We start from the raw sequence: 16,359 nt of genomic DNA, 5'->3' as shown, positions 1-16,359 counted from the left end.
ACAGCATTCCGTTTCGTAGTGAAGAAATGACGCTCCAGCAGTATGACACACGAAGTAGATTTACATATTTTGCATTGATGCATTTGACAACGGACAATTTCTTTTCAGAATTAAAGCCAGGCCAAGGCGTGGGTGGCACAAGGAGAGGAAGGGTGAGATTAGGTATGGCGGTGAGTCGGGGTGGGGAATCTAGGATATCTACTACATTAAAATAAATTCCACGTACGGAATGTCGAGAACTGAGCTTGGATGGATGGATGGATCCATGAAATTAGAGACACTTTCTCGAATGGCCTCTTCATGTCGATTGATGCATTTGAATATCGTCTTCATCCTCGTCGTCTCAACTTGGTTTAGCCGCCGTTGGGATTACTGTCTCTCCGCAACATGTATTGGTCCATATCTATGGATCGGCAATTGTAAATGGCATAACGCAGCTTCTCCTCCATGGTTTGCCGATCGGTGAAGGGCGGCAATCGAAGTTGGAAGAAGCACGTTTGAGCCGTGGGCAAGCCATTCTCAGGTTTATCTACCCGTAGGATTTGAAAGCGCTGAGGCAGATCCTCGGGGTTGTTGGGGAGACGAGAGCGACCCGAAACAAAGATCACAAAGAGAACGCGCTCCTCATCAGAAAACGATTCCAAGATGTCCCAAAGCCAAATTATCACCGGGTGCGTGTGATCAAAGTCTCTGAAAAGGCCATGCACAATCAGGAAATGAAAGCANACCTTGATTCATTTTAAAAGGGATCACTTTCTTACCTGAAGAATGAACTTATCCGAAAGTTCGGGGATGACTTGGGGGGTGAGGATCCATGGCTCTGCCGTGTTGAGGCCCGCCTGTTCGAAGTTGTTTTTACCCCAAACCCAAACTTCACCCTTGTTACTCAAAGCCAAGGCGTGGTATCCGCCCACTGCAATGTCTATGATGAGAACACTTTCCAAGGCTGGGATCTAAACGACCGAATCAATAGCGAAGGGATGGGAAGTGTTTTGATTTCGTTAGAAATGTGACCGTGTGCTCAAAAGACTAGTCTACCCATATCTAACCTGAGTTGGCTTGTTAAGTGAGGCTAGGGATTCCGGCAATCCCGCCGTATGATATTGTCCACAACTGAAAACTTGACCTTTGCTCGTGAGAAATACGGAAAACCCGTCACCGAGGGCCACTTTCTTCACTTGAAGACCTTTCAACGAATCGATAATCTGGGAAAAAAAAAGACCTAGACATTCGATTTCAAAACAAGTTCTGGGCTATAGGAACAAAAATATGAATGGAAGCGATTTCTTACCTTAGGCCTGGGACACGCACCTGGGACCCGAAACCCATGGCCCAATTGACCATTGTCGTTCAGGCCAAAAGACCAAGTTTGAAGACCGTCTTGTGACACACAAACCTAAGTAGAGGACGAAAAAAATGGCTTGGTTAGAAACCATTCGTTTGTAACGTAGTAATATGGAATTGAACCCAAAAGCAATGACGCCCTTGATTCATTTTGATTTCAAAATATGTTTACAATGAATACAAAATATATGTTGACGTGGTATTCCGTCACTCAAGTCATTTTGAAATATTGTCGGAGCATCTTATGCACTCGCCGGAGATGGAAGGTGTATTAACCAATGCAAAAGTCAACCAACCATCGCTTGTGTGCATGTGGAGTGCTTCCTCGAAACTTTCGACGAGATCAGAGTGCCAAAAAGGTCGAGCACATACAATGCCTTCCTCATAGTGGTTGAATGGCACTTTTTGGCCAAGAAAGATAATCTTCACGCAGAAGAAGGATCGCGACTCGAAAGTCGCATCTTCAAGATGGTATGAGAATGCCAACCACCTACTTACCGTGTGAGTAGCTCCACAAGCCACAAATCCTATTTTGTGTCTTCGCAAGTCAGATACCAATTGTGGCTGCTTGAGTGTCATCAATTGGTCGTGGCCGAGAGCTCCAGTGTCCCCTTTCCCGAATGTATACAGATGGCCAGCTTTCGAGATAAGAGCTGAATGGCGAAATCCCGTGGCCACAAACCGGACGTGCGAGGCCAGGTCTGCGACATCTGAGCCTGCTATCTGATATCGATGACGCAGATCCGTGATGGGTCGAGGACGTCGGACTCGATCAGAATTGCCGTGCCCTAGTTTCCCCCATTCTCCATCTCCCCACGAAAATACCTCACCTGACGTGGCCAATGCTAGAGTGTGCCCTTCGCCCCCCTTGGACGAGGCCAATTGGCATATTGAGAAACCTTTAAAAAAAAGCGAAAACAAAAATGAACGACCATGAGGGGTATTTTTCAGACCATGTGGTGTTCTTCAAACTCTATGGCAAGAAGATGCCTTCCTTCACATTTGACGCATGCTCGTGATAGCTGATTGATTGAACAGAAATAACTCAAAAACACTTGAGCATCGTCACTGGTCAGTCAACATGACGTAAGTGGATCAATTGTGAAAACCAAATATATTGATGGCCTTACCTTTGAGAGCACTAATCAAGGCCAGAACATGCTGGTCCTCCGAGTTTCCCAGTCCAAGCCGTCCGTTTTCATTCTGCCCGCAAGCCGACAAGGAACCATTGGAATGGATGATGAAGGTGCAATTCAAAGCACAAATCACTTGCCTTGCTTCTGAGAATGAGGGGATCTCTGTTGGATTGGCAGCGATGCTTCCTGAAAGACCATAAGGAAAATGACGTAGGATTTGAAACTAAGCTATGACGTTTCGTAGCAAGACCTATGAGACACAGTGCTAACTTAAAAACAAAATTGAGCAATGGCGTTGGAAATGTGTCTTGTTATTGGCCCTTGGGGAACACGCAAGCTCAATATATGTACAATTCCCTTCTCTCCAAGGAATGACTTCATTACATCCCATTCGAAATCAATGTTATTGATGGTATTGATGACTTTCACCTTAACCGAATGATCAGATCTTAATACGAGAAACAATCTACATGACATATCTGCATGAACAAGGTGACAACGGATGTTTTGGATAAGGTAGGTTCGAAGCCTGAAAAATCATCTAAAGTCGCGCAAAATATGTGCTCAGAGTCACCATGTTTGCTTTCACCGTACGTATCTCCTTACGCTGGATCCAAAATATTACTTGAGGCTAAAAAACGCATTTTTCCGAAACAAAATTGTTTCCATGCACCAAAAACAGAAGCGTCAATATGAGATTATGCACTATGCATAAGGTCAAGGTGGCGGTTAGCCTCTCACCTCGCTTCATTTGCCCTAATCCACGCCAACCCGGATGCGGAATACGCCGTCACTCACCCACTTCGGACAATTGTCCACTTCGGCCGGTTCCAAATCCATACGCTTTGCATTTCCCACCTACTTGCCAATCGGTGGGGAATTCCGTGGCCCATTGCATCAACTGACAATCACTGTCGATCGTCCAGACCACCGAGGGATCGAGGAGAAGGCTGCTCGAATCGCTTTGGGACGAGATCGAGGTGGCCTCCGATTGAGTGACGGAAGATACGCCTTCTTCGGACGTGGGAGACACGGAAGATAACGTCATGGTGTTGTTGTGGCTGGTTTCTAGATCTAAGGAAGGGACCCTGATCATTTCATTGGGAACCTCGAAGTTCGGGTCGATTCGTTCGCCACTGTTTTGAAGGAATGTGTTGGCGATGGACTGGAAGTTGGCAATGTTGGTCTTGTTGCGCACGGCCAAGGCCTTCAGAGCTCGGAGAGAAGAGATGTAATCCAAGACCCATCCCCAATCTACGGCCTCACAGAGCACATTGTTGATTGCGCCTGGCATGGGCTTGATGATGGGATTTTGAATGAAAACGTCATCCAAGTTCAACTCCACAACGAGGCGGAGCAAGTCTTGAAGGAACCTGGAGTACTTGACGGTCCTGTCAATGTCCTCGATCTCTTCAGCGTATTGCTCCCGCAAGAAAGTTCCCAAATGATAAAAGAATTGTCTGAGATTTGGTGTTCGGTAGAGAACATCTGCACCCTTTCCCAACAAAGCGGCTCGACATCCAGACGCAATTTTCAGGTTGAACATCGAACACTGACTTGGGAATAAGATATTCTTGATAACAGCCTAGAAATAAAAAGGAGTGAAGAAAAGAATGACATACGAGTACATACGTACAAAAGAAAATACGGTAGACAGGCAGGGGATATGCCCGCCTGAAGAGAGTAGTCAGCCAGTCGACAGTCAGACAAGGACGGGGTGTTTTCTGCTGTACAATTTCTATCGATTTCAGCATCAATCTGCCTGCTACGGTAAACATTTACATTGGAGAGGAACGACGGAATATTCGCCAAAACTTTCATCCATTTTTATAAAAATCAGCCATATATTCAATATGTTTTTGACAGCTCATTAACCATGCAAGTCGAGTGATGACATCTTGAGACATTAGTTTATCTTTTACATACTAACTCTGATATAAATCCTTGAGATTGGCAAGTAAAATCTAAGAGGAAAGGGCAGGTAAAAGAGAAAGAAAAGAAAAGAAACAAAACAAAAAAAAATAAAAAAAATATTTGCCGTAATCCTTTTTAAAAAAAAAATTCAAGATTGTGACGAAAAAGTTGAAAATCTTAAATCGAGATGGCTCCGACAAATCCAATCAATTTGAACGAATGCGATTTCTGGACCAGTTCATCAATTAATCAACTCATTGTAGTTGTCCCCTCATCATCCTTCACCCGACTTGGAGTAGGCGCCAAATTGTCGTCTTTTGTCATTGTTTGGCACACATTTCATGCCGTGACTGAGAAAACGGAACTTGGACCCCCGAGACAAGTTCATAAAAATTGTTCAGCCTCGTCTCATGCAGTGCTCAAAGGGCCTTGGAAGGAGAGAGAGGGCCGTCGAACTCCGAAAAGAAGCTGAATCTCTGAGCTGGTGTTCGCGGACCAAAGGACTTTTGGGATGGGCCTTCGCAAATCATACGAAAAACATTCCTAGAAGCAGATGCCCCACGTCGAGACTGGTGCTGGCAACTATCAAGAATGAATCCGTGCTTTGAAATACGAGTTTGACGACTCAAGATGTTGCACTTTTGTCACGATTGCTCGTAACTTCGTAAGGCGAAAAGCGAATTCAAACAAAAGGAGAATGGCAACTTATCGTGGCAAGGGAAAATTTATCGCTCTTAGATTTTCTGCTATTATCATGTGACAAGAGGACGCTGCTGGTCTGAATCTCTTCCATGTTTTCTTTCTCAGAAAAGCTTAAGAAAAGTGACAAAGAAGAGAGAAAGAAGGAATTGGGATTTACGACCTAGCTTATTTCGCTATGGAAAAGGAGGAAAACGATAACCAAGAAAGCCAAAAAGTATGAAGGAAATGGTGGAATCCACAAACTTTGTAGTGGAATGGTGTGTGCTTCAATTAATATTCTTGACCAAAGACGATCTCCTCATTACCACCTTCTTCGTGACGTAATTCAACCAAACAAGCTCTGTTGGTAGCTCAAGAACTTTCCTGTTGCCCAAGAGGCCAAAGAAGCGAACGTGTTTCTTCATCTTAAACCGACTGATGATGCGACTATGAGAGTGAATATCATGAAGGAAGAAAAGGAAGAGGAAGAAGTTGGCTTACCTTTTTGGTTTCGAATGATACAAGAAGTCGACATTCATTTCGGTCCAACACCCAAACGCAGTTTCGTATGTTGTCTTGATCAAACTGATCCGTATGGATCACACTACCCGTACTCAAGGACCACACATTCAGCAGAGATTTTGAGCCTTGACAAGGAGAGGAGAACAAAATGAGACATGGGCGGCAAGTCGTATGTATACATTCATCCGAGTTTGGGACCCGCATAAATCAAAGAACAAGGCGCTGTGAATAGCTGGTACGAGTCCGGCAACAATATTAAGGGAACCAATGTAAGAAATGGGACAGTCCAACCAACTGTCGTTTGGCCAAGATGTACCTTGATGGGAGACTGAGGCCAATAAGTTTTCGTCAGGATGGAATTTGAGGAGTTTCAACGCTTGATAGGGGTGACCCCAGAGTAATTGCACATGCTCGGGCTTGCCAAAGCCAGATGAATCGATTTGCCAGAGAGCAATACCCCCGTCGTTTTGTCCGACAGCCAAAAGAACCTTGTCCTCTGAAAAGAAAGACCAAAGAAAAAAATGACATGCAAATCTAAATCGTTGATACATGGGCCATAAGCGGACTCTTTCACATGCAAATGTCCCGCATCTATTCGAAAAACGGCCAGGACCAGTTGCAGAGCGTAATATGAGGAGAACTTCGTTTTCTATTCGTTCTGCATAAGGGCGTTTTTCGAGGTTTTTCCTCGTTTCTCTTGCAATCGCATCACTAAGTATCAATGGGCTTGAAGCAAAAAACAAGCCTGATCAGTCCGTGCCATAATTGAAGAGGCTGACAAATCTGCCCAATTTTCAGAGAGAAACTCAAGGTAAAACAGCATTTGATTATTGGATTAGTGGGTACATGAGAGGAGAAATCGAAGCCGGACTTACTTATCAAAGGCGACCACGCAATGACTTCGACGACACTGGGATGCGGAAGTTTGGTGGAAGAACACGCAAATTCGCCCAAGGAGCGGCCCCAGATGGAGACAAACTTTTGGTCCAGAGCGGAAACCCCCAGGATCAGATGGTTGGCGCAAAGCTCAAATTGATGGATGTTATCCTAAAAGCAGACATAGACGATATGATTTGACAATAGGGTAGAACTTTACGTGGCATGTTCTCCCACTTGGTGTGGGTTAGAACGGAGAACGTGAGTGCGAAACTCACCTCATCTGTTTGGATTTGTTTGAACGAGTCCGGGTTGGATGGGGACCCCAAAACAATTTTGCCATCTTCAAAGGCGACCAAGAAACTCTGCTCCTCGTCCGAATTATTCAACCACACCACGGATCGAACAGACACTGCGCAGATGAATACACATACATGGAAAGACGAGACGTGCGAACATGGAACGAAGCTTGAGGTAGCGATACGAATGATACATTGTTAACAACGACAATCAATTTAGGGACAACGTAATGCCCTAGATTTTGAAAACACAATTAAGCCCAAGGAGATCACTGGAAGCGATTTTGGAGCTATTCATCGGGGTCATCACTGGAAATTAGATTCAAAAGTGAGACATTGGAACAGGATCTTGACTACGACTACTCAAAATGCTGTCGCTAACAATGCTTGAAAAGCACCCATTTCCCATTTGACCGTAATCCTAAACTCAATCAAGCATGAAAATGTAAAAGGAGCATGTCTCAGATCCTGTTCCAATCGGTTTGAGGCAAGTGAAAACGTTCCTAACGATGGCGTCGATCTTCTTCTTGAGGATTTTGTCGTTAACCATAAGCAGGGCCGGCTGAAAGGTCCGGGCCAAAATAAAGACAAGTACCATAAACTTTCGAATGCCAAAGCCAATAAAGATCTCCGTCCCACATTCAATGCGACCAGTGAGGGGGCAAGATGCCATGCCCAAGCACGGAGCAATGAACAATAGGTACGAAGCTATGTCCACCAATGACAATCGAAAAGACTTGGTAAATGCCTTCCATAACGCCTGAAGCGTGGTGAGCGAGTCATCCCGAGATTGTTGTTCATTGAACGATTTCTCCGGCTTTCGGTCCAAGATGGCTCGACTCACTTGGCGGACGAGTTCTGCTTGGCCACTTGTCATGGGCGTGTTATCAGCATCTTCATTATTCGAGATTCCCGAGTCATCATCATCACCCAGGCTTTTGACCCCAGGCATGTCCGTTCGCTTGAAAAGGACTCGTTTGGGATTGCTTGGACCACTCTTCGAGTTCTGGTACCTCCCTTTCAGCGATTCCCTCAAATTGTGAATGAAAACGGGCCCCACGAAAGCTTCTTTTTGTGGGGGTACGCCTTCGAAGGGAACGGGCGAGGCGGAGGATGGCTCAGCCGACATGGCCGAGTTTTGATTCAAGTTCACATTCGGCGCTACTTGATTGGCCCGCAACTTGTCGGTGGCAATGAAGAACACGTGCAAAGAAAACGCCACCACCGTGGTGAAAAGTAATCCGTACGCCGAGACCAGGATGACGGAGACCACACTGTTTTGTGACTGGTTCAGAATGGGGACGATGGGACATGTCGAGATGCAGTACAACGGGCCGGTGAAATAGAGGACTGTGATGACGGACACGATGAAGAAAAAGCTGCCCACGCACCAACTCATGAGGGCCTCTTTCTCGGCCATGTACTCATGCCAGAAGGGGAAGGCAATGGCCGTGTAGAAATCCACATGGTGCGTGAACTCCGATATGATGAAGAGCAGCATGGAGAAATGGGTGAGGACCAACACTAACGAACAGGATCGTTCATTCGGGATGAAACTGGACAGAACGATGAATCCACTACACGAGAGCGTCACCAGGTTAGAAAACAAGCAAAAGGCTTGCGAGATGTGCTTGGAGGTGTAGAGATCCGGATACCAAGCAATGATCACCAACAGGAACAAGGTCAAGGTGAGGCCAATGGCTATCAGGCCAAGCACGAGGGAAAGAAACATGGTGGAAAATCCTCCTTCAAATTCGCAGACGAATCCCAATCCATCGTCTCCCACTCCATTCGCGTTAGGGATCAGAATATCATCCAGGTGGTCTTCTTGAAGCATGGCTTGTGAGCTATTGTTCATGGTTAAAGTCAGATCAATCAGATCACGATTTTGGGTTCCATCACTCTCAAGAAATGATGCCAAAATGGATGCTCTCATCATACGTACTCAATACGTATTCTAACGACGACTGTCGAACTCTTTCCAACTTTGCTCTTCCACGCAATTACCCCCAAGGATGAACATCGCCATAGCAACCCTCAGCTATGATCATGGTTACTGGACTTCAAAATCCCCTTGCCTCTCTATTTTTGCGTAGGTAGATTGCTTGGTAAATTCCAACTTAAAACGACCTCGCGCTAGATATCGATCATGTTTGAAAGAAATTTATTGAAGACCCATTCATATGCTGCTGATCATTTGAGATGACAAAGCTGCTTGAAAGATTATTTTTGCAAAACATTGGGCAATTTGTTTAAACATTGCCAACATGAGTGTGAAGCCCGTTCCCCGTAACAGATCAAGTTCAGCGTTTTTCATACTCTCTGGTACATAAGAGGGTCCACAACCCGATGTTTTCAGAAGCATGAAGCTTCTACTACTACCAATAGTTGCTCGACCAATCAATAACCACGGCAAAAAGGTGTTAAGAGAAAATAAGTACGGCTTACCACGAACTCTGGTCACGGCAGGCATGTCTCGTATTCCATCGCCTTCAAAGAGAATTGCAACAGTTCCGTCTTCCCGTCCGAGTAAAAGATCACTTTTCGTATCAGACGTTGAGCCGAGTTCACTCCAATTCATGGCAGTAATTGAGCTCATTTGGATGAGTGTGTCCATATCGCGGCCTCGAGGCGCGGTATAGTTGTCCTCGGCGGTAGGGATGTGCCAAATGCAAAGCACGTTGTCATAGCCAAATGCTAATCGGTTTTGACACGGTGACCACTCGCAAACTCGGACGGGATGCCTGGACAACTCTTCGGCATCGGGTAGTAATGAAACCACGCGCTCTGATCCTGCAGAGCTGATGAAATAGACCTAGAGCGCAGAGGGTTGGCCTATAAGAATGTTTTGGTTTGACAGAACTGAAATTTGAATCGTACATTGCCATTCGCCTCCAAGCACATTGCTTGGCTATGGTCGCATTTGGTGGTCATCCAAGTGATGGCCATTGGGTTGATCAGACTTAATTCGTCCATTTGGTAATGTTGGGCGGGCAGAGCTCTTTGATAGTCGGCATGGTCCACATTTTTAAACGGCGGATTGCTATTGACGCGATTGGAAATACTCCGAAGCTGAAACAACATGGGCGTTTGTTGTACCGTCATTGGTTAAACTAAAGTTTTGGATCTCTCACCAGTATCTTGGAGGCCCAAAATCGTAATTTGGTGGTCAACTTCCAGTCCAGAAGTAACGTGGCCATGGTCTCGCAGATCAATGAGTCCATCTCTAAGTAGGCTTGACTCAATTCAAATTCATCAGGATTTGTGGCGCTCTGCTGTTGATGGCATTCCTTTTTCTTGTCGCCAATTGAAAAGGAATTTGCGAAATCATCTCGGACACAATCCAAGATGTCTTCCAGGATTCGCTGATCGACGAACGCATTCTTCCTCAACAACCAAGCGTCTGGGTTGTCCACATAATAATCCAGCTTGACCCAGCGAGTCAAGTTATGGAGAACAAGGTTTGATGCAAATCTCACATCAGAGGGATTACTCTATGAAAGGAAATAAAATGAGATTACAAACATTGGATAGCATTTATTAATGAACGTCACTTATGTGAAAAGTTCAGGAGACCTCGAAGTTCAACATGAATCTCCTCAAAGATGGGCGTGCGTATAGAACTAAAGCTTACCCTAAGTAGGCATCTCAACGCCAAGAGAGCGGCCTCCACTTTAGGTCGAACATTGAGAAAATTGGCGTGGAGCAGGTCATCTCCACGAGTTGAATTGGTTTCTCCATGGTTGCCTGAGTTTGTGAGCTCACATCGTAATGAAGTTTCGGCTTCAACTCTGGCCAATCTTTTCAAAAGACCATACAATAATCGGACGTCATTCAATCCACAGTTGGACAAGATTTCTCCTCCACGACGAAAGTGGCCCCGTTGTGCCCATGAGGCTGCACACTCCAGGCACAGGAAAATCAGATCGAATCTCGCTTGAAGAGCAATCATTCTTTGTAATTGGGCCAATGCAATGATGTTATCGCTCCTGCTTGAAAGGTGGTGAGCTTGAAACCATAATGGGGTGGCCAATGGAGGCGTAATACGATTATGGGCTCCTTGGTCCCAGGGCTTGGCCTTCAGCCTCACCGCTTGGCAATCCTTCCATTGGTAATACAAAGATTCGTCCGAATCCAATAGATTTTGACCCATGCCATTGCTGGGCACACGGAGATCGTTGGTAAGCAATGGTCTTTCATTCATGTCGTCGTCTACGGGACATGTGTAGTGCAAAAATTGGGCCAAATTAATCTGAAGTTCCAAAGCCAGTTCGCTTTCATTAAGTTCGGACACGCCTTCTTCTTCGATTACTCGATTTGGAGCCACTGTAACAGAGCGCTTGATTAGAAGTACAACTTGTTAGGAAACAAAGTAGGCTTATCTGTACCGTTGGATTTTTCTCTGATGTGCAGTTCCTCATTTACAACGAGATCAGGGGTCATTGGGTTGGACACATACGCCGGGCTCGTTTCGGATCTTGAGTTCCGATTGGAAGATGTGAGTGAAGAGGGCCCGCTTGGATCTCCACTTGCGTGTCGGGAGGTGGCCAAAATATCCGATGCCGGCATCGAGTGAGTAATCTCTGCATACTGCACGATGCAATCCTGGCACAGGACATACTTATCCTCTAAAAAAGGAACGGAAGAAAGCAATGATTGTGGTTTGATCCAGGAAGGAGCAGATACTGGTTAGGGATTTGAACTTACCCAACAGACCACCACAAATAGCGTTATCAAGGGGCTTGAGGCAACCCGGGTGAGCGTCCCTCTGATGCTGGGTAATTGAACCTTGGTCAGATTGGATCTCCTCAAAGCAGATCCCACATACAGGCACGTCTCGGCGACGAGTTCGGCTTGGACTGAAGCAACTTCGGAATGGAGACGCCCAAGGCTCAGTTGCAGCTGGGAGGCTCACAGTCGAAAATGGGAGTGACGTGTTGTTGGCATTAGAATCCGTGGGCGTGGTCACTGCACTTCCAAAGGTAGATTCGCTCGCAGGCAAGTCCGAATCGGGGTTCGAACCTCTTCGTCGGAGTCTTCGGCGAATGGCACCTGAGGCTCTTCCCATGCTTCGCGCCGAATTTCCATCGCCTCGCCTCTCGCTGCCCCGCCCCAGGTTAAAAAAGTCTCGGATATCAGGCCAAAGCCGTACAGGCATGGCTGCCGATCCGCCTTGAGTGCGCGATATCAGTCTCTCCATGGCGTGAGGAGACAAGTCTGACGGAGGATTGTCAATCATCCAGGAGGCACAACGGTTGATGGTGCGGGCGCTCGTGTCGTAGCCATTGATATCCAATGAGGTCATGGCACGCGAGATCTGAGAGTTCGTGAAGCCCATTTCAAACAGCGGTCTGAAAATGGGCACATTCGTAACATCTTCTCCTGCCAGAATAGATAGTTGGGACGTGTTACGGGTGTTGATTAGGATCGGCTTGGTTGGGCGACAATGCATGACCTTGGACGAGCTGCTGGCGTTGCTTTTGCAAATGGCAATGGCACGATTGTACTCATCTTCATGATAGAATAACGTGAAATTTGATGTCGAGCATTGATTGATCAGATCTAAGTTCTTCAAAACATCTTGGAAGACGGTCGACGGGATGGTTTGGAATCGATCCGGTGAACTTTGATTTTGGGTTTCTTCAACTTCGCTTTGGTTGGGCGCTTTCATCAGATTGATCACGCTCTTTGAAGCCAAACGTTGAAGAGACAACATTTTCAGCAATGCCTCCTCTAGGTCGGGAATGGTCAGAGCTTGTTGAAGAGCAGTTCTGTTCGAGTTGTCTTCCGATAACATGTCATCCAAATCGTAGTCTTCGCTGAAAAGATTGTCAACTCGAACAATGGATGGATTTCTGCATGGACTGCGGGAGGCACTTTCACGAACCTCGCTCAAAATGGACGATACCAATTGATCACTGAAAAGCTCCGCACTTGAATGGGAACACGCGCTGCTTGGATGGGACTTACGAGAAGGCCGATGCAGGTTCGAGCCAGCCCTACTAGCGTATTCGGGCAAGCGACTGGCAACCTTTGCGGAAGATTTCACATCCATTTGATCAATTAAGCCCCAAAGATCCAATGCTCCAAAGTCTGGGGAACTAACATCGAGACACGACAACTGTTGAATAACGGCCATCGCTGTGGACGATATGTCCACGTGAAGCTCGATGGCAGACGAGTTTAAGAGCTTGCCTTCTTTCAAGAGTGTCTGAGGACTAATGATACTGTGGGACTGATCTCGTGTCCAAAACACCTTGACGTTTGGGGCCGAATTAACAGGACACCCCAAGATAATACCCTGTTGATCGTTCGGGCCATATTCTACGATGCTCCCAACTCTCAGGCCTGTGTCAATGGCTGAGAGAAACGCCAAACACCCAAACACTTTTCCCGTTAGGGCTTCTAATTTGATCAGGATATCCGTTGAGCCCACGCCCAAAGTCTGAAATAGACCTCGGACTTCCACGATGCCCTCTGTCACTTGGCTTGAGAGTAAGGTCGTTTCAAGGTACTCCTGGATGGATGACCGCCATAAGCCTTTCTTGATGTAAGTGTCTTGGAGGACACTGATTATTCCTTGTGCCAAGGTCTCAGAATCCGGTGAGCAGAAAGGTTTCCCACTGACCATATCAAAACTCTTGACGGACCTCGTCAACTCATTGATCTGTACCCGTTCGCCGGGATTCAAGGAATAAAATACGACGCACGGATACAATTCCACCCCCATGGGTAAATTCGAGAATGCCAATTGGGGCGGCTGTTTGTTTTTGCCGAAGCTTAGGGTTCGATCCTCCATGTCCAAGTAGGCGGTAACAGTGTCTCCTTGTGTGAAATCAGGCAACGATTGCCTCAATTCTCCCCCGTGGTAAAGATGTCCAGAATATGCACGGTAAAGCCACATGTCTTTTGTCGTGCGATGATTGAAATCCTTGACTTCCTTGATTGCGATTCCAATACAAGTGGCCTCGTTGCCTTTCGTTTCTTTGACGATGGTATAATTCCACTGGACGCATCCAGCCGAAAAGCCCTGTTGGGCACGGCAATATCCACGCCCCCCGGGACTATGAACGGCCAAGCCATTTTTTTCGAGATTGACAAAACAGCTTTGGTCAACGTTGAAATCGAGCTTCATTTTTGAGCCAACGTGGATACAAGGAACCGACGGCGTGTGCATCGAGTGCCACATTGTTTGATGAACTTGTTGAAAAAGAGTTTTAACGGTGGTCAGTAGTTCGTCTTTGGTACAGCTGCTTCCATCCTGAGCACAAAGGACGGTTTTGATGGCACTCAGGCACACCAATCGTAATCGAAGGGTCGAGGTCTCCAGATTGAGAATGCTGATCAGACTTGCCAGCCAATTGAGGGAGACAATACGCGAGAGGAACGGTTTGTTCTTCAAATTGGAAGAGCACAACTCCAGAAACAGGAGAAAATCTAATGCCTCGTCGTTCGATCTCGAGCTTTCAATATAGGTCAGTTGTCGGCCGAGAAATCGGGATATGATGGCCGCCATTTTTTCTCCTTCGCCGCCAGTTCCAGAATAGTCGAACCTGAAACAGATTGTTATGTTTAAAGTTTTGGGTGAGCTTCTTCAGTACCAGACAAACCATTCGCTTACCTTGACGCTAAAATGAAGTGATAAGCCAGCTTTTGGGCTACGGAATGCGCTCGGGGCATCATTCGCAAGTCGATATCGTTGGACAATACAGAGAAGATCTCTTCAGAAAACTCCTGTTCCAAAGGAACTTTTGACTTTGAAATTTCCACCATAATGAGTGTGAGAATCATTACAAGCGTGGTTTCATCAACTGGAAAATGGAATAGAGGTGGAATTAGAAAAACATATTTGGTGACCGTTTTTACAATTTTATCGACAGCCTATTCCATTTCTTGAGATTTTTCTTTGAACGCCAGGAGGTCTACTCGCAAACCTTATTTGGGTTCATTCAACTGCTTATGGGGTATTTAGATGGCCCCATTTTCAGCACATAAAAGCGATAAAGTTTGTTTCACAGCTTATATGCTGACCCCTGCCTGTCCCATTTACACTACTTAGTGAAATTCAACTTTTTTCCCCTGTCCCACAATGAAATAAAGTGCGTCATGCTTGCTTATTTACGCATTCGAGCGAATCTTGGGCCAGGTCAACTTCGCTTCATGCCTCACGAGAACCTAAAACCTGAGCTTCAGAGGTCAGACTTACATTCAGGGTTGAGAAATAGTAAGAGAGTCTCCCAAAAAGGAAAAGTTGATCAACAAAATACAATGTTAGCCATCAAAGACGGGTTTCTATGTCCTTAATCTGCCATCGTGGGTTTTGATTGTCTAGACTCCCTTGGGTCGTCGAATTGCAACCATGAACACCCGCCGTCGGAGCGGAGGTAAACAGATTTCTATTACCTCTCTCAGATTTTGATAACTCGGATTTGATCAATTTTCCCAACACGCTGACGATTGCTTTGCTGTTTTCAGCCTCTGGGGAGACAAAAGGTCTTTTGAGACACAAGGATAAAGGGGGAAGAGTTTTCCCGTCTGGTGTATCGATGGATGGGACCAGATCGAAGCAAAGCAGCCCGCCTAAAACTTGGCAAATCATCTGAAATAAGCACCAAAAGTTGAGATTAGAACACCATGGAGAAATCACATTCTGCCCTCTCATTCGTCGTATCTAACGTGCCTCTCGTCTGTGAATCATTTCTGGAAGGTGTTTGGCTTCCGTATCGTAACCCACGCAAAGGTTAAGCAATTTAATGGCTTTTGGGTAGCCGTTGTCAATTTTCTGAAAAGAAATGGATGTCCTCTATTACTAACGACTACGTATAACAATCGACAAATCGTTTTAAACACTTCAAGCGATGATCACCTGACGACATTGTCTAACACATCGTAAATACTCGACCACATTCGTCTCCAATGGGGTTCTCTCTTTGGTGGATACATAAAGCTCGAAGAGTTCAACCGCCTCTCTGACAAGTAATTCTCGATCTGCAGCTGGCGAGTGTTTGGGCAAGTAGATGTCCAAGAACAAACTGACTCCAATAGCTCTTTCAAGTTTTTCGGAAAAGCTCAGGAGAACCTTTGGATTCGAACTGAGATTGCTCGCGAGATCTAGGGCAAAAATAAACCAATGAGCTTGAGAAGGAGGACTACTTATTTTCTTAAAAGTGCAATTCAATCCCACCTTCGGCTGTTTCCTGATTCGGAATATGCTTCCATTGACTGATTTTTTCATACAATTCTCCCAGAACCGTTGAAGCCAAGGACATATCGGTCAATCTAGAAGGAATGACATCGCTCTCTTGTTAAAAATACCAATCCATGCTTTGGCCATGAATGTGATTACGTACTCCCTGGTATCTTTAATTCCAAGCAAAGCTTGAAGACCTTGGGCCAAGAATCCAAGTATAAGGAAACTTTCCTCGTTTTCTCGATCCACTGGAATGCCTTCAAACGTAAGCAAGCTTTGGCGTAGCTTCTCTAAATTCTCAGCAATGAGCCACTCGTCATCAGACTGAGCAATGCCACAACTCATGCATTTCCGATTAATCCGAAACACTTTTTGATCGAAATCCAGCTCATCCGAT

The 16,359-nt window shown here is 45.8% G+C and overlaps 1 protein-coding gene across 1 annotated transcript in view; it reads right to left on the bottom strand.

Moving 5' to 3' along the window:
• Window positions 1–16,359, bottom strand: part of LOC131879577 (probable E3 ubiquitin-protein ligase HERC1) — a gene marked incomplete in the record, with an annotated part of 26,489 nt that overhangs the window by 1,987 nt on the left and 8,143 nt on the right. The window contains 20 exon segments of the mRNA XM_059225935.1: window positions 762–953; window positions 1,050–1,205; window positions 1,292–1,396; window positions 1,843–2,243; window positions 2,475–2,666; window positions 3,279–4,065; window positions 5,577–5,722; window positions 5,914–6,093; window positions 6,473–6,644; window positions 6,752–6,885; window positions 9,221–9,587; window positions 9,653–9,844; window positions 9,907–10,266; window positions 10,407–11,098; window positions 11,161–11,400; window positions 11,480–14,325; window positions 14,394–14,583; window positions 15,176–15,371; window positions 15,639–15,883; window positions 15,957–16,051. Coding sequence (XP_059081918.1) covers window positions 762–953; window positions 1,050–1,205; window positions 1,292–1,396; window positions 1,843–2,243; window positions 2,475–2,666; window positions 3,279–4,065; window positions 5,577–5,722; window positions 5,914–6,093; window positions 6,473–6,644; window positions 6,752–6,885; window positions 9,221–9,587; window positions 9,653–9,844; window positions 9,907–10,266; window positions 10,407–11,098; window positions 11,161–11,400; window positions 11,480–14,325; window positions 14,394–14,583; window positions 15,176–15,371; window positions 15,639–15,883; window positions 15,957–16,051 — 7,888 coding nt within the window.

Source organism: Tigriopus californicus, chromosome 4 (assembly GCF_007210705.1).
Source record: "Tigriopus californicus strain San Diego chromosome 4, Tcal_SD_v2.1, whole genome shotgun sequence".
NCBI lineage: Eukaryota > Metazoa > Arthropoda > Copepoda > Harpacticoida > Harpacticidae > Tigriopus > Tigriopus californicus.
Note: the sequence above shows the minus strand (reverse complement) of the source record. Positions and strands in the feature narration are given on the sequence as shown.